Raw genomic sequence first — 27,588 nt, 5'->3', positions numbered from 1 at the left:
GATCCACATTAATAGATCTCCAAAAGCAATAAACATATATGAATCAGTTAACAGTTACCTAACATCAATCACCTTGTAAACCCCTCACCATTACTCCTCCAGCATTTTTTGAACTGCTCTTTCCCCAACCAGTTCTTGGACTCCACCTAACCTCTTCCTACCCCTACTTGCATCTTTGATTAGCATCTATGGGCATATACAGATGCCCTTCCCAACCTTTTGGCTTTAACTGTTTTTGCTCACCCACATCTATTCCATTTATGTGGTTACCTGTTTCTTCTCTGTTTAGCTGGAGTCTTGGTCAGGTGGGGCCTACTGGGCTCTCCTTATATCATGTTATTAGTAATGAACCATCTAAGATGGTTGACAAATGAATAAGAGTTTAAACCCTCTTAGCAGGTGGCCTTTCTGTTACCTAATGAGACATAGGCTCCAGGAAAGACAGTTGGCCCAGTATCTCTAACTGGAAAATTAACCTATGTGAGGAAAAATTCAGAGGCTACAATACCTCTTTCCAGTGCTCATCACAGAGGCAATTATTTCAACGAACAGACAAACTTTGCTTGGTTTACTTTAAACAAACAAAAATAATCTTATTATCTTATGGATATCCTTGGATTTTATTTATTTATAATGTTTTAAAATCCCACATAGCACTGTTTAGTCAACGTGATCCACTTTCTTTATTCAATAGAGTTGGCTGCTAATGACTTTTGGTCATTTTCTGAAACTGAATCCCCACTTAACTGAAAATGACTTAACCCCACTCAGAACATTTAAAAGAACACGTCCTGTGCTGTGGAGAGCCTGGTGAACAGCCACCATGAGGGCCAGCACACCTGCACACTGCTGAGAGCCCTTGACCTCAGCTTTGGGAAGGTGCAGGCAGCTGCTGCGTCCTGGCTGGCATCCATCTCTCCATGCCAATATTTCCCTTTCCAAGGCAGGCAGAGCTACTTTTGTGGTAGTGGAGTGTGGAGCAGGAGGAAATGAGTGGAGTCTGCTTGTTTCTCACCTGGAGGCAAACAGAAGAGAAGAGAGGGCCCCCTTGCCATTCCACCAGAACTAAGGAAAAAGACAAAAGCAAAGAAGATAAATAGTTATATTATGCCTTTATTTATACAGAGTCCAGATGTAAAGGAAAGTGGAAAGAAATCACATGGACGATCCCTCATGACCAACTTTGGAAAACATAAGGTATGAATTAAGAGTAATAAATATGCATAATTCAGTTAATTTAAAGATTCTGGAAGGTAACAGGAGAATATCATCATGACCTTGGAATAACTGAAGATTTCTTAAACAGCATGTCAGCAAAGGAAAAGATTGATATTTAAACTACTTTAAAAGTTAAGAACTTCTATGCATCAACAGTATCAAAAAGCAAGTTGCATACTGGGAAAGAATATTTTGAATACATATATCCAATAATATATCCAAAACAACTGTATTTAACATCTTAAATACACATATCCAATACATAATGGATATGTGTTATTAAAACTGGTATGTGTATTATATATTCTATCCTGAATATATAAATAGCTTCTATAAATCAATAAAAAGATAGGCAACTTAATTTCTAAAAGATGGGCAAAACACTTAAACAGACTCTTCACAAAAGAAGATATCCAAATTGCTAATAAAGAAAAGGGATTCACCCATCAGTCATCTGGGAAACACAATTTAAAATGACTATGCGATTCCATATACACCCACCACAACAGGTAACATTAAAAGATGGCAAGAACCAAATGTTAGTGAGGATGAAGAACTTCATTCTCAAACACTGCTTATGGTTGTGCACATTTGTGCAAGTATGTTGGCCCACTATTTCACAGTATCTGCTAAAGCTGCACTATGTACTATGACTTAGCAGTTCTATTGTTAGGTATATGTCAAAAGACAGAAATAGGCCAGGTGTGGTGGCTCACGCCTGTAATCCCAGCACTTTGGGAGGCCTTGGTGGGTGGATCACCTGAGGTCAGGTGTTCAAAACCAGCCTGGCCAACATGGCCAAACACCATCTCTACCAAAAATATAAAAATTAGCCAGGTGTGGTGGTGTGCGCCTGTAATCCCAGCTACTCAGGAGGCTAAGGCACGAGTACTACTTGAACCCAGAAGGCAGAGGTTGCAGTGAGGCGAGATTGCACCACTGCACTCCAGCCTGGGCAATAAGAGTGAAACTCCATCTACAAAAAAAGAGACAGAAATAACAATATTTATATTGAGATTGGTAATAGTACAAAGAGGAAAAAGTACAAATGTCCATTGATAATAGAATGAGTAAAAATTGTGGTGTATTCATATAAGAGAATAGTTAACTAAGAAAATGACAAAATTACAACTATATGCAATAATATGATCTTTATAAACAAGATGTTGAGCAAAATAAACCAGACCCAAGAGTGTACATACAGTTTTATTCCATTGATATTAAATTCAAAACCAGGCAAAAGAAACCCTATAGAGTAGACATCAGAATAGTTATTACCTTCACAGAGAATGACAGAATTGGAGGATCAGAAGGCTTTTGGGGGACAGATAATATTCTATTTCGTTGCATATGTGGTTTTGATTTGTGAAAGGCATCAACCTGCACACTTATGACCAGTGTACTGTCCCAACTGTATGTTACACTTCAACAAAATAGTGAAAAAAAAAAGTTACACTAATCTGGTGTCTCCTGGACAGATGAGCTGTTTGTCAGTAAAACTTACATAAGAATTCAATTATTAGATGGAGAACTTTACATTATACATGAGGTTTCTGTAAGGCCATTTCTTCTACTTTAAGGAATGTCATATCTAAAATTTCCTGCCCATCAGTGAGATAATTTATTAGTAGGCTAGTCAGATTAGTCATTATCACAAAATATTGAAAACAACCAAAATGTTCACCTCCAAAGACTGTGTAAGTAATCTGTGAGTCATTCACATAATGGACAATTATGCAGCCATTAAAAGATGATCCCTTGGAAGAGCTCAACCTGTGAAACATTAAATGAAAAAGTAAGATGAGAAGTAGATTCTATGGTATGATAACCATGAAAAGATGTGTCAAAACTGTATGTCCAGAAAATATATCATTCTCTGAATGTTATCTGTCATTGGTGATTCATTTCTTATTTCTAATTTTTGCATTTTATAGTGAAAATGATTCTTAAAAAGACATTTATTATTGTATAACTCAAATTACTAACTATGTGGAATTAGAGAATATTTCATTTCTGGATTGCAACTTGTCATTACAATTAAAATAGTCTTTCAAAGTAGATGTTTTAGGGAGTACTTCACATAATTAAAATTTATCATACCTCAAGTTATAAGAATAAATTGTTGTCCATGAGACTATTTATAGATTATTTTAATAAATATTGACAGTATTTTAAATGGAAAGGTAATGTTATATAGATTACAGAATGACTTTCTGTGCCATTTATTTAACCATCACAACAATAATCCTTTGAAATAGATGTTCTTGCCACACTCTTTCTAAAGATCCAACAGGAAGGTAGTGAGGTTAGCCAGTTTACCAGCCTGGTGAAAGATGGAACATGAGATCATCAAATGGTATGGCTTCCATACCTGCAAGCTGAGGTACTCAAGGCATAAATAATGCCGGAGAAGGTTCCAAACCAAACTGGCACCTCACTGTCGGTGAAATAGAGAGAAGTTGAGTGTGTTTATGCCAACAGTGTAGCTTGTTTGATTTTGGGGGGCGTTTAGGAGAAGCATGAGAAAATCTAGAAGGTGGCATGGTCCTATGGTAATTTGGGGATTGAGACCCTTTCCCTTTCTAAGCCACATTCCTGATGTCCAGGGTTCTCTGTCTAAACATCTTACCTCTGTTTGTAGACACTGTATTTTTGATGGCAAGGTTTTCTGCAATTATTGGGGTGGTCCTTCCCCATCATTTGTATTGTTTGTTTATTTATTTAGAGATGGAGTTTTGCTTTTGTTGTCCAGGCTGGAGTACAATAGTGGGATCTTGGCTCACTGCAGCCTCCACCTCCTGGGTTCAAGCGATTCTTTTTCCTCCACCTCCCAAGTAGCTGGGATTATAGGCACCTGCCACCACACCCAGCTAATTTTTGTATTTTTAGTAGAGATGGGGTTTCACCACTTTTTGGCCAGGCTGGTCTTGAACTCGTGACCTCAGGTGATCCACCTACCTCGGCCCCCCAAAGCGCTGGGATTACAGGCATGAGCCACCGTGCCCGGCCCATCATTTTTATTGTTGAGGTCTGTGTTGCCTAAATACTGGGGCTATCTCCAAATTGGTGGGGATGAAATCATACCATCCCAAAAAAGTTTTATTGTGAAACAGCTAATCTGTCCAAAAGACACCAGATTAGACCTGGAGCCTTTCAGCCTGTATTCTGTTGGTAGCAATTTTTTTTCCTGCTGCTAAGAAATGAAAATGGGTCAAAATCTCAAAAGGGAAGTTTGATTTAGATGATCATTTGAGTGCATACTGATCAAAAGCAGAAATGGTAGTTATTTATTTTTTTAAAAGTTACTACATGTCCTTTTTTAAAAAACCAAATGTGCCCTTTACAGTTTATTAATAGTGAGCTTCCTATACAAAAGGGCATTTTGTCCCTTATAATCATTTACATAGATACTGCAACTTTGACTCCACCCCTAGTAGAAACCTTCAAAATGCATGATTAATAAAGTCTTTCTAATACATCAACTTTATGTGTCTTCGAAGTCAGTTTCTGATCATGAAACTCTCAGTTTTGTATTAATATTTTAATGTAATTATGGCCTTAGATAGGCTTGTTATTAATGGTGAAGCAAGCTGCAATATTTGGTCATTTTTTCCCTCCAAGTTATTATGCTTGTGCACACGTGCATTTTAAAGCCCAGCTCATTCTCTGCATGTTGTAAATATACTGGATACAATGAGTTTGTTTTGATTTTTCTGGCAGAAAACTACAAAATCACGGTCTAAATCTTATAGTACTGATGATGAGGAAGACACACAGCAGAATACTGGCAAGGAGGGTGGCCAGCTGTACAGGTAAGAAAGCATCTCCATGTTTCCTACTCACACTCCTGAGGCCCCTCCCTCCTTGTCAGCTTAGTCATTTTTCTTGTACATATCTAGAGAATTGGATCACAAGGAAAGTACTCTGTACTGTGGAACATGTGAAGAACAGCTGGATATGAAATTATAATTTATGTAGGGAACTCAGCTCTGTGCCTGGCACATAATGAGCTCTTTATAAATGTTAGCTGCAGCAGTTGTCAAGTAAAAGGTATCTTCAGAGAAGAGGGAGGGAGCACATGAATGTCACAAGAGACTAAAGAAGATGGGTGCTAAGCCCATGTTAGGAGCCAGGCATCTGAAATCAGCCAGATTTCAAATTCTTGTTCCTCCACTTACCAACTTTAACATGGGACAAGTTTGGCTCCTCATTGTATCTGTCCCTTAGAGTCATTGTAAGGATTAAAGGAATTAAACTAATTAGCGCCGTAAGCCCTGGCCCAATTAAATAAGTATTCAGAAAAAGTTCTTTTTTGTTTGTTTGTTTGTTTTATTGCTGATAGTATTTGTGATGAATAACATGACCATATTTTCGGAATCCAAATCGTGACACATGATTCGTTACAGGAGTTCCTGGCAGTTTATTTATACCATAACTTTCACAAAGAAACATAAATTATATACATTAGATAGATATGGATACATACACACACTTTTGCCTTTATTGAAAAATGAAATTAAATGAAATTAGAAGCATAGAAGCCCTGTAGGAATAAAACTTTAGTGTTCAATTACACTTTATATTTGAGCTCCAACAGAATATGTATACATAAAATAGTAACTAATTAGAAGGGCAGAGGAGATGTATGTGGTCCCTACTCTAGGGAACAGAAAACTGAATATATAGTTAAAGTAAAGGATAAAGAGAAAATAATAGGATCACCTTCTGGGAGACCTCTGCTGTGACTGTTGTCATATGTAAGTTTGAGAAAGGCTTAACTCTGACACATACAGCCAGGGAAAGGGCAGTGTTTGAGGAAAGCTACAATAATCTTAATGTGTGCAAAGGAGACATCAATACAGGTATCACATGAAATCATTTTGCATGCTGCTTAGTGTCAACTGTAGATTTTCCCATAATAGGCATCAGGGCCTGAGCATCTATGACGATGTCCTTTTGGGACTTCAGTAACCTAATGCACATCTAGGTGAGGAATAAAAAGAGTTAATTTTCTGTAGAATTTCTCCATATCACGGAATGTCTTACAGTTTTACTTATAATTTCTAGGCATGACTTCACACTGATTTATAATCATTAGCCTTCACAAAATCAGATTTTCACCAGTGGCTATAGAATTTCCTAATTATATGGTAAAGAAGGAGCATGCGTTCTTTTTTCTATTGATTTTTACCACAGTAAAGTTCTCAGCAGACCATCACACTCCCCTCACCCACTTTTCTCCTATGGGAAACATCTAACTATCGAAAAGAAACCTCACAAAAGAAGATATACGAATGGCCAATAAACACATGAAAAGGTGCTCAACGTTATTAGACATTAGGGAGATATAAATCAAAACTACAATGAAATACCTCTTCACACCTACTAGGATACTTATAACCAAAAAGGCAGACAATAACACATGCTATTTCTGTGCCCTAGATTACGGACCACATACATCTCCTCTGCCCTTCCTAATTAGTTACTATTTTATGTATAGATTTTCTGTTGGAGCTTAAATATAAAGTTTAATTGAACACTAAAGTTTAGGTTTGTTTTTGGTAGTTGTTTCCCATAGGAGAAAAGTGTGTGTGTGAGGGGAATGTGATGGTCTGTAGAGGACTTGACTGCAGTAGAGAGTGGTGGTACAATTTGTAAGGTTGCAGAGAAGATCCTAGGAGTAGTTTGTAGGAGAGAGAAAACTATTAGAATATCTAAGATAAAAACAGCACTAGATAAAGTAGTGAATGTTTGTTTTAAGAAAGCTGGAGAATGTAGAAAAAGTATTAAGAAGAAAGTAAACATCCTTTGTAATTACATCTCTCCAATAATCACTATGGAAATTTGGCATATTTCCCTTTAGGTATATAATTCTTGTGGCCCACTACCCACTATGCAGTGTTTCTGTTCCATTTTAGCCCTGGTCTCCTCCCTGCAAAGGCCACGTAGTTCCCTGATGAACTCTGGTGTTACCCCCTAACTGGGTCACAGTAGGAATCCAGCCTTTCACAGCAGAACTCACAAGTGCATGAGAAGAGGCAGTGATTCCTGGCAGAGCAGTGAATAAAACCACATTACAATAGTCCCCATGTCATCATGAGAAATGACTCCGGTGGATGCCTGAAACAACAGATAGTAGTGAACCCTATATATATATTGTTTTTCTCTTTCCTTATTAAGTCAAGCACTTTCACCTTTTCACTTAAAGGAAGCACTTTGCAGCATCTCTTTGGCATATCTGAATTGCCAGCATTACTACCCCTGCACTTTAGGGCCATTATTAAGTAAAATAAGAGTTACTTGAACATAAGCACTGCAAAACCTCCACTCCACAGTCAGTCACATAAGAAGATGTCTACCAGATGACGCATACATCATGGATATGCTGGACAAAGGGATGACTCACGTCCAGAGTGGGACGGAGCAGGACCTCACAAGATTTCATCATACTACTAAGAATGGCACACAATTTAAAACTCATGGCCGGGTGCTGTGGCTTGCGTCTGTAGTCCTAGCACTTTGGGAGGCCAACGTGGGTGGATCACTTGAGGTCAGGAGTTTGAGACCAGCCTGGCCAACATGGTGAAACCCTGTTTCACTACTAAAAATACAAAAAAATTAGCTGGCGTGGTGGTGCGCACCTGTAGTCCCAGCTACTCGGGAGGCTGAGGCAGGAGAATCACTTGAACCCGGGAGGCAGAGGTTTCAGTGAACCAAGATTGTGCCACTGCACTGCAGCTTGGGCAACAGAGAGAGACTCCGTCTCAAAAAAAGAAAAAAAATCTCATGAATTGTTTATTTCTGAAATTTCCACTTACTATTTTTAGACCATGGTTGACTATGGGCAAATGAAACTCTGGAAAGGGAAAGTGAGGATAAGGGGGGACTACTGTAGTAGGATTTTGTGGTAGAAAGAGCACTGAACTAGGAAGCACACTTGGGTGCCAGTCCTGGCTCCCTTAGGACCTGAGGCAGGTATTCCCTATTAAAGCATTGTCTTAAATAAGGAAAGTGGGATAACCAAGAACCCAAACCTCTTTCAACTCCAAAATGTCATGCATCCTATGTGGGTACTTCACAGATTGGGTCGCCGAAGGAAAACCATGAAGCTCTGCCGAGAACTCTCTGATTTGGTTGTGTACACAAACTCCGTGGCCGCTCAGGACATTGTGGATGACGGTAAGGATGGAGAGTTTTCTCATTCCGCTCTGAGTAAACATTCTTGACCTTTCTTTTTCAATTGTTAATGAATTTTTGTTAATCCCATTATCAACATACATTTTTGGGACTATGTAGAAACCAATTTGAGTGTCAGGAAACTCACTGCTGCTATAGTGTTGAGTTCACATGGAGGGTTCTACTGATTACTGTGGTTGCCTGATTGACCAGAGGCCAGAGAAAGTTCCCACAGGGCCGAGGAGGACTTTATTACTATACAAAGACAAGTGCCTCAGGGCAAGATCTTCCTGCAACACTTGAACTGTGAAGACCAGGCCCGGCTTGAGGACCAGGTCACAGATGGCCATTCCAAATGCAAATGACCAAAAGAAGAAATTAATTGGCTAAAATCACACCTTGAAAAGCCCTATATTTTCTAAGTGAAAGTTTTGACTTGGGTGAAAATAGCTTAATCCAGATTGAAGTTTTAACAAAAAGAGCAGAAATCTCAGTAGGATTGTCTCCATCACTGTTTTTCACCTATCAGTTGCCACACGGAGCTGAGAAATTCTAGTCACATCTATTCATATTCTTGGCTTTCCTGCTAGTTACTCTTGTCTCCTTTATCTTCTATTTCATTTAGTTACTGAATGCTTACAGAAAAAACCTACTGTCATGTGGCTTTTCATCTAATTTTAATTTTAGTGGAACTGAAATGCAAATCAGGACCTCCAAATTTCTCAACAAGTTTAAGTGAAGGGAAAACAACATTGTGTCCTCACAAACCTCCAGCATTCTTCCCTTCCATCTCCCCCTGCCCAGCCCCCACTCCACAAATGTATCTTTTTCTATTTGCAGAAAGATTTCTTCCCTTTGGCCTTGATTCCCTCTTCAAATGGTAACAATTATACAAGATTTAAATGAATTTCACATGTGAGAGCATGAGAAACTGTAGGATTCTCAGCAACTGAGCAACACACTCTTATAACAATTGCCCTTAGCTCAAAAATAAACTCTGGAAATGATTGCATTAAGTTAAAGGTATATTTGGTTTAGGGAATAAAAATTTCCAATAAATGGCTAGGAAAACATAATCCTATTAACTTAATGGAAATTAATCTTGAGTACTATTTAGCTCTTGAACTTCAGCTGTTTTTGTCTTTTTAATTTTTTTGCCAGCCACAAAATGAAAACTAGATAATGAATGCATGGCTTATCCTAATGTGATACAACTCAACTCTATTAATATACTAATTGATATGTGCCTAATTAGCAAGGTCGTATTAATGATATTGTGATATGCATATTTATGTGGAGAGACAGACAAAACAGTAGTATTGATTATAGTCCTATTGTATCTGAATTAGGCTTGTCAAAAAGATATTTTCTCCTATAATGTTTAAAACATCCCTCATCAAAATCTGCAATTAAGTTCAATATTAGTATGCTTGAGATATGTAAACTGTGTTAATAGGTCATGCCAATAAAAAATATATGAACATGTATCTTTCAGGAAAGGGTCTAAACTAGAAACATCATCACATTAAAAACTGTAATCCTCTCATTTCTTTGCCACAATTTATATTCCTGACTCTTCCAACTCGGGAGTATCATTGTCAGTTGGGCAGCATCTGACATCTAAGGGTGTACAACCCTGAGGACCACAGGGACCCTGGGAAACTGTGTGTTAATAAACATGCAGAGTCTAGATATGACTCAGGCCCAGTTGGCTCAGCAAGACCATATATAGTTCAACTCTTTGGTTTCGTGGACCATATCTCTCTGTCTGGGCTCAGACACACTCAGCTTATTAGGGCTGAATAAGAATGAGATTCTAGGTAACTTTAGGTCTTTTTATCTGGGCTGGTCTTTTCCAGCATGTTCAAATGACGTATGGGCGGCCATTTTGGGGATAGGGTATGGGTTCTTGGTGAAGGAGTGGAAATAGCGGGGGCTTTGTAGATATGGTACAAAAGGTGGGATTGGAGACAAGAGTGGAATATTAAATGTTTGGAGCTTTACTCCATTATGACCCCCAAATTTGCGGCTTCTGTGAGTCTAGATTGACCCCTCCTGATGATTGTACTGGCAGAAACTTTAGTACAGGCTTCGTGTACTTTTACCACCCTTTACTTTTTTCCATAGTTTATATGCGTGGCTAGGTGAATGTCTGTCCTTGTTCTTAAAACTTTTATTCCTTTATAATGCTTTTGACCTCTATTTCTCCATTATTATTCCTTTCTCCCAAACAGGTTTTGACTTGTTCCATAGTTCTATTCAAAGCAACTTTAAAACTTAACTTTTTATTTTTATAATTGTTCATTTTCCTTTATTTTCTTGGATCCTGGATGTTACTATTAATACATGTTTTACATGTGCGCCTTTTAGATGAGTGCCTTCAATGAATGTCTTCCTGTTATCAGGAAGAAGCTATCTAGTTTTATTTATCCATGGTTGTCTATATATTTGGCAAAGATACTCTAAGTTATTTTTTCTACCTGTTCTTTTCATGCTAGGCAGATAGACATAAATTAGCGGGATGATTGAATTCTTAGGGAGAACAGGGGACCCAGGAATAGACAGCTACTTGAGCAAGACACACAGCTCTGATTTGGCCTCAAAATGGCAAAAGAGCCCTATGAGTGGAATTTTATGGGTCTTTTCTGTTGAGGAGCTGCCTCTGCTCTGGTTGAATCCACTCTCTAGTGCTCTGCTTTTTGCTATTGGTATAATCTGACATTATTATAAAGTCTTTTGTGCGTGGTGTTTTCTTTGCTGTAGTTCTCACTTCCCTTTTTTCTCTATTAAAAACTACCAGGAACCACAGGAAATGTGTTATCATTCAGCGAAACAAGAGCACATCAGGTTGTTCAGCAAAAATCAGAGCAGTTCATGATTTATAATCAAAAGCAACTCACGAGGATTTACCCCTCTGCCTACCGCATTGATTCCAGTAACTTCAACCCTCTCCCCTACTGGAACGCAGGCTGCCAGCTAGGTGTGTATTCCTTGGGAAGGAGTGGTTCTCTGTATATTCTCACTATGCCGCCATCTTGCCTAATTCTCTCCAACTTTCAACTTGCACAGTGGCATTGAATTATCAGTCTGAAGGACGAATGATGCAGTTAAACCGAGCCAAATTCAAGACAAATGGCAATTGTGGCTATGTCCTCAAACCCCAGCAAATGTGCAAAGGTGTGTATTAATTTCATAGTCATAAATGCAGGTGTGTGTTAATTTCATAGTCTAAATGCAGGCAACCTTTATTAAGGAAGCCATTTAGAAAGTGTGATACCCCAGGGTTTTTCAACATTTTTTTTTCAAAAAGATAGGTTAAGGTGTTTGAATGTGAATTAGAATTCTTGTCATCACTACTTAATATTTGGTTAGCTATGATGTTTAGAATGTTATCTTGAGAGGTTGTGTGTGAAAGAGGCACATGGATAGCATTGGGTTATCACTTGAAATCCAGTGCCCCATATAAGCTGGATTGCTTTTTAAGGTCTGAGCCCGATCTTTCAGAAACTATCTTAGGTAATGTGAGTCTGTGACCTGCTGGGAAGCTTCAATTCCATCTGAAACAATTTTATCAAGCTCTTTTACTCAGTGTAGTCCAATTACAAAACAGTGCTAACAAAAGAGAAAGGATAGGCTGGGTGTGGGGGCTGACGCCTGTAATTCCAGCACTTTGTGAGGTCAAGGTGGGCGGATCATCTGAGGTCAGGAGTTCGAGACCAGCCTGGCCAAGATGGTAAAACCCCATTTCTACTGAAAATCAGAATTAGCTGGGCATAGTGGTGCATGCCTGTAGTCCCAGCTACTTGGGAAGTTGAGGTAGGAGAATCGCTGGAACCCAGGAGGCAGAGGTTGCAGTGAGCCAAGATCACACCACTGCACTCCAGCCTGGGTGACAGAGTGAGACTCCATCTCAAAAGAAACAAAACAAAACCAAAAAAGGATAATGTGGTAGCTCAAACAACACTTTCTTTTGGTTCTGCTCATTAAAATTATTTTTAAAATTTCCAAATTACGTTGATAACAATTCAGATTAAAAAGTTGTGGACAGGATTATCTTCAAGATTTTACGCTTTGCACGTTTTCTTGCTCTGCTATTTACTTAATTTCAGGTCTTCTTTCTGCTTGTTATATTCACTCATACCTGAGATAGTTTAGGTTAGAAAATTATTTGAATCTGACATAATTGTTCTTCTTTTTACACTGTTGGTGTTCAAATAAAATGCTTCTCTTCCTCCATTCCACAGTTGATCGTTGCATTGCAAACACTTGCTTAAAGTTGGCCCACTCCACTGGCCTTTGGCAACATGGTTTCTAATGAAAACCACAGCTATGCCACACTGATAGTTATGTGATCATGTAATTCAGCATTTGTGTTTGTTTGTTTGTTTGTTTGTTTGTTTACAAGCTTAAGCTGTGCATGCGTGTGTGTTTCTTCTTATGTTACCAACTTATACTTTACTTGGCCTAGGTACTTTCAACCCTTTCTCTGGTGACCCTCTTCCTGCCAACCCCAAAAAGCAGCTCATCCTAAAAGTTATCAGTGGACAGCAACTCCCCAAACCTCCAGACTCCATGTTTGGAGATCGAGGCGAGGTAAGTTGCCTATGACTATGTGTCTCAGTGGTTAATTATGTGATTATCTTAGTGCATTTACATTTTATCTGGAATGTCTTCAGAGATGTATGTGTGTTCATAACTGAGCACTGACCTCAGCTTATCAGACATGAACTGATTTATTGGTAAGTCACACAGTTCTTGCTGTACTGCTGTCCATCGTCTATTTTGAAGGCATGAGTGCACACAATTGAATTCACAATTTAAGGTTGACACTGGCATTGCTAAAACTGGAGTGCAAAGACAAGTATATTATTAACAGAACATTGCCTAAGAGTATATCTTAACCTAGAAAGGCAATGTTCCGTTAATAATATAACCTCACATTCCTCTCCTCCTGCAATGCTCCTCCCTGCTGCACATCAGCCACCTGCTCCTTGGCCGTGTGCTGATTCTTATTATCATCTGCTGTACCTGTGTAGCGTGATTTTAAAGTGTCTTCATCTGTGGCCACAGTCTTTTTTTCTTTCCAGAGCTCTTAGCCCATTGTTTCCATTCTACCTTCTTGGCGGTCTGTTTTCTCCCTACATAGTAGCTTCTCCTATGCTCATGCCCTTCCTCTCAGAGCTGATCCATTACTTCAGGTTCTTTGTCACTCCCGCCTGTTAAACCATCATTTTTGGATCTTAAGGAAGGAAATCACAGAGCTCTACAATTTGATACCGCCATAAATGCTTTAAGAAGTCTACTTTCTCTGCTTTAGACTTTCTTAGGTCAGCTCTTTCCAGATTCTTTGGGTTTTATTCCTTCATTGTTCATCGCCCAGAACTGGTACCAGAAAGGAGAGTCTACAGGTGACCAACAAGACAAGATATTTCCCCCTAGAGGAGAGGATGGGAATTAAAGTATATGAATCAAACATGCATAGCTTGATTAATTATTATGCCACCCAGATCAAGACAGAGCATATCCAGAATCCTTAGAAGGCTCCTGTCCACCTTCCCAGTCAATATCTACCTTCCCCGCTGCCTCTCATAGCAAACACCAACCTCTATCACAGCAGACAAATTTTGTCTATTTCTAAACTTCATATAAATGGACTCTTAGAGTAGGTACTCTTTTGTACCTGGCTTGCTTAACATTATGTTATATAGGAGAACTTTATTTTCTCATTGTTGAGAGTATTCATTGAACACATATTTCTGACCAGGCACGGTGGCTCACATTTATAATCCCAGCACTTTGAGAGGCTGAGGTGGGCAGATTGCTTGAGCTCAGGAGTTTGAGACCAGCTTGGACAACATGGCAAAACCCCATCTCTACAAAAAATACCAAAATTAGCCAGTTGTGGTGCGCAAGCCTGTGGTCCCAGCTACTCAGGAGGCTGAGGTGGGAGGATGGCTTAAACCTGGGAGGTGGAGGCTGCCATGAGCTAAGATCATGCCACTGCACTCCAGCCTGAGCTACAGAGTAAGACCCTATCTCAAAAAACAAAATAACAAAAAACAAAAAAACGCATATTCCACAATTATCCATCCTACTCATGATAGAAATTTAGGTTGTTTCCAGTGTTTGACTGTTATAAATACAGCTGCTCTGAGCATTTGTGCATGGGCAAAACATCTCAGTTCTGTTGGGTATTTGCCCTGAACTAAAGTTGTAGGTTCACTGGGTAAAGTTTGTTGGCATTAATAAATAGAGGCAAACAGTAATTTAATATTTTTTATACTTGTCTCATATATCTGAATCCACCACACCTAGTGCCATTTCTTTTTCTTACTAAGCACCTTGTAAAATCAGTTGCTGTTGAAATGTAGACATTTTGGCCAATATTCTCAGATTAATTAAGATATGTATAGAAATATGTTAGTTGTAATAGTACTTTCTCTTCATTTAATAGATCATTGACCCTTTTGTTGAAGTTGAAATTATTGGATTGCCAGTAGATTGTTGTAAAGATCAAACCCGTGTGGTAGATGACAATGGTAAGATGATAATCTGTGTTCACTTTTTAATGAAGATGGTCTAGAAATAGAATTTACACTAAAAAAAGTGTCTACGTAGAAAAGCAAGAAATCTCTAAAATCCGTAACTCCCATCTGAGTTTATGTTAAAAACTTTTCAACACATAAAACTAAGTAACTGTGGGATTGATGCATGGTTTATTTTGATGGTGTTGTAATCTAGGCTCTCCAGACTTTTGCTTTTAAAGGAAATTTTTTTTTCTAGTAAAAAGAGTAAATGATATTTTAAAGAATTGGGTTAAAAATTCACTGAGGAAATGCCTCCATTATATGTTTACATTGTATTTTTATGACATGCGTTTTCTCAAAGCTCTCATTTGTGAAGCCTATGTGTCTTGATAATTTCTCACTTTTTCTAGAGCATGTAAAACTCTAAAGGCAAGCACAATATAGTCTGGCGAGTTTACTTCTTGAATATTTATATACAATTGGAGGGGCAGCATTCTTCTTATATTTTGGCCATAATATAAAGAAAATTGTCTTTACCCAAGCCTCATGTCTTTTTATTTGTAATCTTTTAAAATTTGTTTGTTCATACACTTCACAAACATTATTGTATACCTGTTTTCCCTCAATCTCTTGTGATTAATACTGTAAAATACATTGGAAGCATAATCATTAATTTGAGAAATTAGGGGTTCACAAGGAGTCCCTGAAGTAACACTACGGTTCCAGAGTAGGGCAAACCTATAACTTAGGAAAAACATGTACACAGAAAGAAACCTTCTTAAATTGCATTTTCCCACCGATGTTCAATAGATTATTCTTTCTTTTTTTAGTCTCAGGAATAATTGAGAGGTCATCACTAAGTCAACAAAAAGATCTTCTCTGATTCAAGAGAGGTATCTCAGTGATTTTTCAGCTCATAATTATTTCATTAGCTTGAGGCTTTTTAATAGGGTTAAGTGGTCGATACCTCCTAAATGCATACATTTTTAAAAACTTATTTTCATTTTTAGAAAGGAAAAAAACCAGAAACTTATGGAGTACTTGAATTTTTAACAGCTTTTATAGTTATTTTATCAGAGAGAATTTTGCCAAGTAAATGTATTTTTGTGTTTTAGTATTTGAGGTGAATTATATACCTTTTTAACTTATTTTTCAGTAGCTGTGAAAATATGCCATCATTCATGCAGTAAGGTCTTGCTTCGTGAGAAGCTACTGGGAATCAATAGTGCACAGTCTAATTTGACCCTGTCACTAACTGTAAGGCCTTGTGTGGCCTTGGGCACATTATTGTCTATGAACATCAATTTTCTCAACTACAAAATGTCTTCTAAATACTGGTATTCCCTACTTTAAAAGATGAGTGTTACTTGTGTAGTTTTTGAAAGTAATATATTTTTGAAAGTCAGTAATATATATTTTTTAATTAGAAAGAAACAAAAACCAAAACCCTGCTCTACTCTAAAAACTCTAAAAATCCTCTAAAAAAAAACTTAGAGAATTGCTATAAGAAATAAGATGATGTATGTACAAGAGGAGTTGAAACCTGCAAATGCACCTTAGAAAATGGTTGTTGGTGGTTATTACAGCGGCAGAATCTTTGGTGCATGAGAAGCATAATCCTGTTGGGAGAGGATATCATTCTTTATTGTTTTGGCTAAAACATTATTCTTAGATCACTACTATAGATAATTTTTTAACTTATTGAAGCATTCTGAATACTAAAGAACTTCTCTACAATACAGTTAGGCATCAAAGATTAATAGATTGGATGTGATAATTTACAGGCAATTTTCTTACCAATTATTTTCTAGCAAGGGGGTAAATTTCGAGGCTTTATTCCAGTAAGGCATCCTGGAGTGGCTTAGTTGTCTTCATGAGTTTAATAACCATTGCAAGCAATTTTCACCGTCTGCTTTGCAGATGTTGCTGCCAACTCATTTTCAGCCAGGTCCTTTGCTTTTCTGATTTTTCTTTTCCTATTTCTCTGAGGATTTAACCCTGTGTGGGAAGAAACACTGACATTTACAGTACACATGCCAGAAATAGCTTTGGTTCGGTTCCTTGTATGGGATCATGATCCCATTGGACGAGACTTTGTTGGACAAAGAACTGTGACCTTCAGCAGCTTAGTGCCTGGTAGGTATGAGCTGGCCTTTTCTCTCTAGACTGACCATTCCTTTTTCTTTGGAAGATATAATACATGATATGTTACTTAGATAATAGCATACGTGATATATAAAATATGTGTCATATAATAAATGTGACTTTTAACAAGCTTTTTAAAATGTAAAGGAGTATAGTTGGGCTGGGTGCAGTGGCTCACACCTGTAATCCCAGCACTCTGGGAGGCCGAGGCGGGAGGATCACCTAAGGTCAGGAGTTCGAGACCAGCCTGACCAACATGGAGAAACCCCGTCTCTACTAAAAATACAAAATTAGCCGGGTGTGTTGGTGCATGCCTGTAATCCCAGCTATTCGGGAAGCTGAGGCAGGGGAATCGCTTGAACCCAGGAGGCAGAGGTTGCAGTGAGCCAAGATCATGCCACTGCATTCCAGCCTGGGCAACAGAGCAAGACTCTGTCTCAAAAAAAAAAAAAAAAAAAAAAAAAGAACTATAGTCAAGTCAGATACTTAATTTTGTTGCACCCATGAGAAAGCCAAATGCAAGTTTAACTAAAAAGAAATGACTCTCTTTCCTTTTATCAGGCTACCGGCATGTCTATTTGGAAGGACTGACAGAAGCATCCATATTTGTACACATAACCATCAATGAAATCTATGGAAAGGTGAGAAAGATCATAGGATTTAAAGTCATATACATTAATATGGTCCTCAACAATGCTACTGATTAATTGCATAATAGGAATGTAAATTTTGACAAACTGTTCTTGAACCAAAAACTCTAAGGATGCCCAGCAAGCCCAGTCTGCTCTTCCAGTCATGTCCTGATCCACCTGTACTCTTTTCACTGTTTAAGGTGTGTACACATTTCTTCCATACAGGGGCCCTCTCTGGGCTTAATAGAATTGAGAAAACTATTATTCTCTCAGGCAGTAATCTGTTGGGCTAAAACAATGAAGATATAGTTAAATGTTGAGTTTTATTTTAATCCTTAAAAAGACTCAACTGGCTTCAGTGGGAAATGTAGTGTCTCAGATGGTTGATGAATTACCTGTACTAACTGGGCTGTGATCCCAGCCACTTCTAGGCAGGCTACATTCATTTGGTACCAATGTTTTTAACTGAAAATCTAAAAATTGTGAATGGATTCTAAAGCTGTCTATAGGACTGAGAAGGAGACCATGTAAATGCATTCTAGTTCTTTCCTGATGCTTTTGTCTTCGTTGTAGAACTCATTTGAGGTTTACAAATCAATAGATTGTCCTCTGGTCGTGTCAAGTAATTGGGGACTTGGTTACCAGTATGAATTTTCAGGACCACACAGGATTTGGAGGGACTGTTAAAGCATTGAATGGGGCCTAGAAATGTCCCGCGCTCTTTACCAGAAAATCTGTTTAGCTGGAAGCTTCCTCATCTGTGAATGTGGGATAAAAATAATACCTACCTCATAAATAAATATATATCTTATCCTTAGAAAGCTGCCTGGTACATAGTAAATGCTCAGAAATATTGGCTAATATTAATGTTATTATGACTACAACTAATAAGGAGTGGACCATTTCAGCATGAATTAGGGAGTATAATGTTTATTTTCATATCGGTCAGCAAGGGCGTGGAGATGGGGGTAAGGATCCTAATTTCTAAGACTGGTGAAGTTTTATACCATAACTTCCTGTGTTTAGTCCTGGATTTCTGTTTGTGCTGCTTGTTGGGGTCTTGCCTCTCATCTAAGTAGACACAAATGTAAATAATTCAAAAATGATTCTTGAATTCTAGGAATCCCAGGTTAACTACAGATTATCTCTAGCATTTATCATGTTGAGGGAAACAATTACATTCTGAATTTGTTTAAAACTTGAGCCAGAAATAAATTAAAATCTGAAAGGTTCTATATCACCTCCATCTTCTCTCCTAAATAAATGTCCATTTATGAGTCATACTCTTTATTCCTTTCAAGATGTGTTTGGGTTGGGATCCACACATCACAGTGTAGTGCTATTGGTTGAACAATGAATGAGTGTAAGACTAAAAACCCCCAAAACTAAGAGAAAGCGTTTATAGACATGTATGCATTTTTTTTTCTTTTGTGTTTACTTGTGACACCCTCTTCAATGAGCCCCAATTGTGTTTTGTTGTGTTTTGTTTTTTCCTTTACAGTGGAGCCCTTTAATACTCAACCCCAGTTATACTATATTGCACTTTCTAGGAGCTACAAAGGTAGTTTCTCAGCATGGTGCTTTGTTCTGGCTGGCATATTTCTTTTTAAGTGGTTATGGCAGCATGCTTTTTCATATCACTCCATTTTCCTGCTTACCACTTTGAAACATGCATCTATTGCTTTAAGGCGCCTGAAGTTCATAGCAGTCTATGAGCTGTGGAGACTTTTCCTACCACTTTGTCATCTCTGGGTAGGAAACTTCTGGGAAAGCTTGATGTAAGAATGGAAGGCTGAAGTCCTTGCAAAGTAAGGTTGATAAGATGTGCATGAAGTTGTGCAAACATGCTGTGAGCTGCTGCTTTCTTGGTTTGAATATATTTCAATGGCTGTACAATTTTGGTTTATATTCATTTTTCATGGAGCTGTCATTTTCAAGGCAAGTTGTTGACGTGATGGCATTTGCTTAACTTGTGGTTGGTTCTTTTGTGTCTTCAGAACAGACAACTCCAGGGTCTGAAGGGACTGTTCAATAAGAATCCTAGGCACAGTTCTTCAGAAAACAATTCCCATTATGTACGGAAGCGATCCATTGGAGATAGAATTCTGCGACGCACAGCTAGCGCCCCAGCCAAAGGCAGGAAAAAGAGCAAAATGGGCTTCCAAGAAATGGTGGAGATAAAGGATTCTGTGTCTGAGGCCACAAGAGATCAAGATGGCGTGCTGAGGAGGACCACACGCAGTTTGCAAGCACGCCCTGTCTCTATGCCTGTTGACAGAAACCTTCTGGGAGCTTTGTCGCTGCCTGTATCTGAAACAGCAAAAGACATTGAAGGAAAAGAAAACTCTCTGGGTAAGATGCTTCAAGTTTCTCTAAGAATAAACCCTTGTAGGCTGCATTTCAGTCCCTGTTTACCATTATGAAATGGCTGACATTCTGTAGTCAAAGTAAAATATACTGAAAAATAAATACTTTGTAATGTGATCTTCTAGACCAGAAGATTTTAAACTTTGGGGGCCAGGTAGATCCATTTCCTCCTCACCAAGAGCTTTATAATATCAACATCTGAAATTGACAGTGAGGGATAGGGGAGCCATTAGGTGTGATGGCACAGACAGGAAGATGAAACCTGCAAAATAGGATTTGAAATGTTGGTTTTCCAAATGAGTGCCATATTTACTGATTTGTTCTGAGGGTGAATATAGTCGTATTACTTTTCTTACCATATAACACATTTCCATATTGGAAATGTTTATGGAGAAAGAAAGCCAGATGTTAAAAACAAGCCACCTTTTCCAAAAACAAGCAAATCTTTTTTCTCAAGAGGTGGCTCAGGCAGTGTTTTCCAGTGGCCTCACTTCCCTGATCCTTGGATGCTGACAGAGATAGAGGCGTGCCTGCAGCTTCAGCGCGGTCGTGGGCTCCACAAGCATAGGGACCAGGTGCTGCCTGTCTTTTTCCTTAATTTGAGTGTATCATTGACTCATATCAGGAGCTCAGTACAGAGTGAAGACCGCCTTGCAGTGTGCCAGAGAGCTTTTGACTGATGTCGGTGACTCCCATCTCATCCTATTTGGGGGTAAATTTAAGTGCCAAAACTGTGTGCATTTGATATCTCTGCAACAAATATGTTTTAATTAAATCAGAATCATCTCAGACAAGTAAAATGTGGTACTGATTTCCTTTAGCAAAATTATTCTTTTATCAAATGGTCTAATTTCAGTGTTCTCTTTTCCCACAAACACCATTTTACTTGTATTGATTTTTGTTATAAGATACTCTTCAATGGCTTATTTGAAGGAGAAAAAGGCTATTTAAAAGCTTGAAATTTTGCTAAGAGCAGTGTCAGAGAAGAGATAAAATATGTGCCTTAAAATGTATTTTAAAACCCCATCTTTGGGAAAAATAAAGCTGTATTCAGTAGAAATTGGTTCTATCTGTTAATGCCACAGTTAAGATGTTAATACCATTAAGGTGAGTTAGAAAGCAATTTTGAGGTAATGTTTCTTTTCTACTTTTAAAAAACAGTTATATAAATTAGTCATGTATATTAAACTTTTGGTAAATATAAAACAATACATAGTTATGTTGCATTAAGTACAGAAAAAGCAGACTACAAAATTCTATATATTATTCTGTTCCTCTGCAAAATCTTACAGTGGCTGTCTCAGTGGTAACATCATATGGTATTTAATTTTTTCTTTATAATTTTTTGAGGTTTTCAAAATTTTTATGATGAATATTTTTAGTTTGGAAACTAATAATAAGTTGAACAAGTTCTTTTTTCTTATATATCATGACTGTGAAAGCATTAAATTATTAAAATAATCTGATCAACAACTGAATACCTCATCCTCTCCTAGCAGTATACTAACCATGATGGGCTATCCCAAATAACCGTGAATTGTGTTTTTATGGTTTTCCTTTACTGTGCCTGACAATTTACTGCCACTTTTAGGGAAGGATGCATATGAAATTTGTGTATTAAAAAGAAATATATGATTAACAAAAAATTAGATGTTAGCAATAACATGGAATTGATGACCAATTTTTATATTTACATTTTAACTCAACAGATATTGATATTTTAATGCATTTATTGCTCCTTCCAATTATTTTAGAAATTAATTGATTAAATTAAATATGCTCCCAAAATGTTTTAAAAATGATATTATTATGTTTTTCTTCTTTTCTTCTTTTTTTGTTGTAACTAATACATGTATAACTTTGAAAGCTTATAGTATCTTGCTTACAGGTACCACAATGCTTTGTTTAACAGAGCTGTCTTGTTCTGTTTCTATTGCCATGCTTCTGTGTAGTACAAATCTGAATAGGAAACAACTTAAGGTAATCCTCACTGTAAAAGTATGGTAACTCATTGACATTTTTTTGACAATGAATATTACATCCTTAGCAGATGTAATAGATATTCAAAGGGAAGCTCCAGTGAAATTCCTATAAATATATTTTACCATTTATTCATCACACAGACACTTTGTTGCAAACCTATGCAATCCATAATTATATTCTGTCACAGTGTAACAGATTTACATTCTCCATTTGTCTGTCTGAAGACAACGTGAGTGTTTGCAGGTCCTACATAAAGTGGTACATGTCACCTAAAATATTGTTTGTTTCCTTTAGCAGAAGATAAAGATGGCAGAAGAAAAGGGAAAGCAAGTATAAAAGATCCACATTTTCTACATTTCAACAAAAAGTTATCGTCCTCCTCCAGTGCTCTCCTCCACAAAGATACCAGCCAAGGGGACGCCACTGTATCTACTGTCCACATGTCAGTCACAGGAGAACAGCTGGGTGTGTCAAGTCCTAGGGGTGGGAGAACCACATCAAATGCCACAAGTAATTGCCAGGAAAACCCCTGTCCCAGCAAGTCTCTCTCCCCAAGGCAGCATTTGGCTCCCGATCCTGTAGTTAACCCCACACAAGATCTGCATGGTGTGAAAATCAAGGAAAAGGGGAATGCTGAGGACTTTGTGGAAGGGAAAAGCATCTTGTCAGGAAGCATCCTTTCTCATAGCAACCTAGAAATTAAGACCCTGGAAGGTAATAGGAGTAAGGGCCGAGCTGCAACATCCTTTTCTTTGTCAGACGTCTCCATGCTCTGTTCTGACATACCTGACCTACATTCAACTGCAATTCTGCAGGAGAGTGAAATTTCCCATCTTATTGACAATGTCACTTTAACAAATGAGAATGAGCAGGGCAGTTCCATCTCAGCCCTGATTGGCCAGTTTGATGAGACCAACAATCAGGCTCTCACAGTTGTTTCTCATCTTCATAATACCAGTGTGATGTCAGGCCATTGCCCCTTGCCTAGCCTGGGCCTAAAAATGCCCATCAAGCATGGTTTTTCCAAGGGAAAATCCAAATCTTCCTTCCTGTGCTCATCTCCAGAGCTGATAGCACTCTCGAGTCCTGAGACCACCAAACATGCAACGAACACAGTTTATGAAACTACCTGCACTCCCATCTCTAAAACCAAACCAGATGATGACCTTTCTAGTAAGGCCAAGACAGAGGCCTTAGAAAGCAACCTGCCTGGGTCCCCTAATACTTCTCATGGCTGGTTACCAAAAAGTCCTATCAAGGGAGAAGACTGGGAAACACTGAAGAGGTGCAGCCCTGCCTCTTCCCCTGATTTGACCCTGGAGGATGTAATAGCTGATCCCACTCTCTGTTTCAATTCTGGGGATAGCAGCCTTGTGGAAATTGATGGAGAATCAGAAAATCTTTCTCTAACAACCTGTGAATATAGGAGAGAGGGCACAAGTCAACTTGCTTCTCCTTTAAAACTCAAGTACAGTCAGGGTGTGGTAGAACACTTTCAAAGAGGTTTGAGAAACGGCTACTGTAAAGAGACCCTCCACCCTTCTGTCCCTGAAATATTCAACAATATTCAAGATGTCAAAACTCAAAGTATTTCTTATCTAGCCTATCAGGGTGCTGGCTTTGTGCATAACCATTCCTCAGATTCAGATGCAAAAATGTTCCAGACCTGTGTGCCCCAGCAGTCTAGCGCTCAAGATATGCATGTCCCTGTACCCAAGCAGTTGGCACATCTTCCTTTGCCTGCTCTGAAACTGCCCAGTCCTTGCAAATCCAAAAGTCTGGGGGACTTAACATCAGAGGACATTGCCTGCAATTTTGAGAGCAAGTACCAGTGTATTAGTAAGAGTTTTGTTACAACTGGCATTAGAGACAAGAAGGGCGTGACTGTGAAGACAAAGTCGTTAGAGCCTATAGATGCCCTGACCGAGCAGCTTCGGAAGCTTGTGTCCTTTGACCAGGAAGACAACTGCCAAGTGCTATATTCAAAGCAGGATGCCAATCAGCTCCCCCAGGTACTGGTCAGGAAGTTGTCATCCAGAAGTCAGAGCAGAGTGCGCAATATTGCTAGTCGTGCCAAGGAGAAACAGGAAGCCAACAAGCAGAAAGTTCCAAACCCCAGCAACGGGGCAGGAGTGGTTCTTAGAAACAAACCCTCAGCACCCACCCCTGCAGTGAATCGCCACTCCACCGGCTCCTACATCGCAGGCTACCTGAAGAGCACGAAAGGGCGTGGCCTTGAAGGCCGGGGCATCCCGGAGGGGGCATGCACGGCTCTTCACTATGGCCACGTTGACCAGTTTTGTTCAGATAATTCTGTTTTGCAGACTGAGCCAAGCAGTGATGATAAACCAGAAATTTATTTTCTTTTGAGACTGTGAATTATATAAAACTGCATTCTTAAGGTTTACAAGGTATTCCGTAGAATGTCAGAGTTTTCAGTAAATAAGTTCCTTGGCTTTGGAGTGATTTTCAAATGTATTTTTAAACTTGTATTTGGGTCTCCCTTTGACTTCATGTGTTCTCCCTGTTAATGCATTTGTATATAGATTTGGTAACATTTCCCATGTACCTATTATGATCTTTCTCCCTTGAGTTGTTGTAAACTGTATCAGTATGAAATATGTGCATGCCCTAGATGTGAAACTCCTCAGCAGCTCGGGTTATAATGTGTGTGTGTTTCACCAAGATGTCCTTTACTGTGTCCTCAGATTGCAGTCACAAATGTAGTCATTTTTACTCTCCAACTGTTGAGTTGATTAAGAGACTTTGCAAACGACAAAGGGATGAATTCCTTTCTTTAATCTGTTATCATTTTTCCTATGTTTCCCTCTTTGTTGAGAAGCCCAGATGCATTTTTATAACTCAAGTTTAAAAACTTTAAAATAGTTACCTTGCCTTTTAGGATGTTCTTATCCCACCCATAATGAGAGTTTAAAGGGGATGGATAGCTGCTCCCCATGCCCTTCCCACTTTTTGGAATAGGCTGTGAGGGTGTGAGGAAGAAGGCCGTCTTTTGTACATAAAGACAAAATTGTTTGTTTTACATAAATTTTGTTACATATTTTTGCTAATGGCTTTGTATGTAACAAGAAGCCAGTTGCCAAACTACTTGTTGTACTTTTGAATTTTCTGATTGAATTACAGACTGCGAACAATGGCTTTCAGAATGAGGGACTTCCATCAGACTCTAATGGTAATAGTAGCACAAATTGAAAACTTCCCCAAAGCTTTCAAAGAATATTTTCTCATAATAAAATCCAAGTGAACAGATAATTAGAAGAAACCCTTTTCCTTCAGGGAACCAAGCAACTCTATTTTAGTACTGACATGCATTATTTTCACTGTGAATTCACTTTTTTATTGCATGTTCAGATGTCCCTCTTTGTTTTTTTTTTTTTGTAACATTAACTGCAGTGATGTTCTTCCTGGAATTCATGAAAATATAATTAAAATACATTTTTAAACACTTGGTGAACTTTTTTTACGATTGAAATTCATATGATGACTATTGAGTAAAAGCACTCATAGCACTCGGACATCCTTTCCATGTGTTTGCGGCAAAATAGAAAGCCATCATGGAGGACAGTTTTAAGCAGCAATTCGTGTCTCTGAGTGTTTTCCTTATGCTTTAGAGAGCATATTTGTGAGGTGACTTGAAAGAAAATCAAATGTAATGAGTTTCTTTGCATTTGGCATTGCTATTTCAAGTTTAAAAATAAGCCTTCTGAACTGGTTGTGGTGGTGGGCGGTGGGAGGGGAGCGGTGGTAGTGGTGGTGGTGGTGGTGGTGGGTGGGGGAGCCACGTGGGGAAGGCAAGTGAGAGGCTATGTTTGGCAAATGAAATTGTCTGAAGCTTTGCAATGTGAGGGAGGAGTGCAGAGGAGAACCCTTGGTCCCTGGTTCCCTTGGTCCCCAACTCTGAGCTTTTCCCCAAGGTTGGGGGTCCTTTATTTTCTGGACAGGCACTGGGAATCTGGTTGGGGGCTGATGTGTAATGATGAAAGCGTAAGTGACCATTTCTATGCCCTTAGTGAGCCCAGTACATTTTTGTTTTCTTGGGAGTTCTGAATCTCCTAATTCTATCCTTAGACCTTGGTTTGTTTTTAAGGTATCCTTGTTTTACAAGGGATTGACATGCTGTACAGTTGTTAAAATTCACTTGCCAAAGAGTAGAATTTAGCTGTTCTTTAGGATTTGATGGTATCTTTGTTCTAAAACAAATCCAGGAGTTTACATTTGTTTTGTTTTGTTTAAGGTAAACTCTGACATTTTATGGACTAGAATTATGAGATCCCCAAAATTGTGGGAAGTGAAATACAAGCAATTTCAGAAAATAGGTTGGGAATGTTTCTAGCACAAAGAAAAGACAAATATTTAAGGTGTTAGATATCCCAGGTACATTGATTTGTTCTTTATAAATTATATGAATGTACTAAATTATCATATGTATCACCCTCCCAAAAGAAGAAAATAGGTTGGATGCACAGTACTTCTGGCTGTCCCAGGAAATACTCATTTTCCTTTGCTTCTTAAAGTTCTTAAATGGAAATATTTGATAAGCAAATTTGATAATGGACTGGGATTAAATCAAGTTCATTTCACACATGAAAAAACTGAGGCTCAGAGTAATTATTAGTTTAATTAAGTAAGCTTAATTACATTAAGTGTAATCCATTAGCACATTCATTTAGCTGATACTTTTCCTTTAAAAAAACCCAAAGCACATATTATTTCTTGGTTAATATTGAATTTAAATCCTATTTCTTTTTAAATTTTTTTATTATTTAATTTGTGTAGGTACACAGTAGGTGCATATATGTATGGAGTACATGAGATGTTTTGATATAGGCATGCAATGTGAAATAAGCACATCATGGAAAATGGAGTATCCATTTCCTCAAGCATTTATCCTTTGACTTACCCATTGACTTACAAACAATCCAATTACACTCTTTATTTAAAAATATACAATTAAGTTATTATTGACTATAGTCATCGTGTTGTGCTATCACATAGTAGGTCTTATTCATTCTTTCTATTTTTTTTGTATTAATTAGCCATCTTCACCTCCCTACTCCCAGTCTCCCACTACACTTCCCAGCCTATGTAACTATCCTACTCTCTATATCCATGAATTCAATTGTTTTGATTTTTAGATCCCACAAATAAGTGAGAACATGCAATATTTGTTTTTCTGTGCCTGGCTTATTTCACTTAACATAATGATCTCCAGTTCCATCCATTTTGTTGTAAATGATGATCTCATTCTTTTTATGGCTGAATAGTACTCCATTGTGTATATGTACCACATTTTCTTTATCCATTCATCTATTGACAGACACTTAGGTTGCTTCCAAATCTTAGCTAAGGTAAGCAGTGCTGCAACACACATAGGAGTGCAGATATCTCTTTGATATAATGATTTCCTTTCTTTTGGGTATATACCTAGAAGTGGTATTGCTGGATCATATGATAGTTCAATTTTTAGTTTTTTGAGGCACTTCCAAACTGTTCTCCATAGTAGTTATGCTAATTTATAT

General features: G+C 38.2%; 1 protein-coding gene and 1 long non-coding RNA gene across 8 annotated transcripts in view; one reads left to right on the top strand and one right to left on the bottom strand.

Moving 5' to 3' along the window:
• PLCH1 (phospholipase C eta 1) overlaps positions 1-25,514 on the top strand; it is a 217,318-nt gene extending 191,804 nt beyond the window's left edge. For 2 of the 7 annotated variants that reach the window (XM_030822745.1, XM_030822746.1), the window contains exons 12-24: positions 1,126-1,197; positions 4,939-5,030; positions 8,300-8,397; positions 11,195-11,374; positions 11,464-11,571; positions 12,863-12,987; positions 14,849-14,933; positions 16,911-17,057; positions 17,628-17,707; positions 19,200-19,259; positions 19,696-20,050; positions 22,018-22,045; positions 22,346-24,789. In XM_030822745.1, the coding sequence (XP_030678605.1) occupies positions 1,126-1,197; positions 4,939-5,030; positions 8,300-8,397; positions 11,195-11,374; positions 11,464-11,571; positions 12,863-12,987; positions 14,849-14,933; positions 16,911-17,057; positions 17,628-17,707; positions 19,200-19,259; positions 19,696-20,050; positions 22,018-22,028 (1,413 nt within the window). In that variant the 3' untranslated portion in view covers positions 22,029-22,045; positions 22,346-24,789. Of the gene's footprint in view, positions 1-1,125; positions 1,198-4,938; positions 5,031-8,299; positions 8,398-11,194; positions 11,375-11,463; positions 11,572-12,862; positions 12,988-14,848; positions 14,934-16,910; positions 17,058-17,627; positions 17,708-19,199; positions 19,260-19,695; positions 20,051-22,017; positions 22,046-22,342 lie in introns of all 7 variants that reach the window. The other 5 variants (XM_030822744.1, XM_003256327.4, XM_030822742.1 and 2 more) reach the window with 5 other exon arrangements.
• LOC115837278 lies at positions 18,609-19,603 on the bottom strand. Its single transcript, XR_004032335.1, has 2 exons — positions 19,357-19,603; positions 18,609-18,769 (listed from the first exon to the last, which is right to left on the bottom strand). It is a non-coding gene; the product is annotated as an uncharacterized LOC115837278 (long non-coding RNA).
• Positions 25,515-27,588: the final 2,074 nt, after the last annotated feature.

Source organism: Nomascus leucogenys, chromosome 11, assembly GCF_006542625.1.
Source record: "Nomascus leucogenys isolate Asia chromosome 11, Asia_NLE_v1, whole genome shotgun sequence".
Taxonomy (NCBI): Eukaryota; Metazoa; Chordata; class Mammalia; order Primates; family Hylobatidae; genus Nomascus; species Nomascus leucogenys.
The sequence above is the reverse complement of the archived record's forward strand: the minus strand, read 5'-3'. Positions and strand labels throughout refer to the sequence as shown.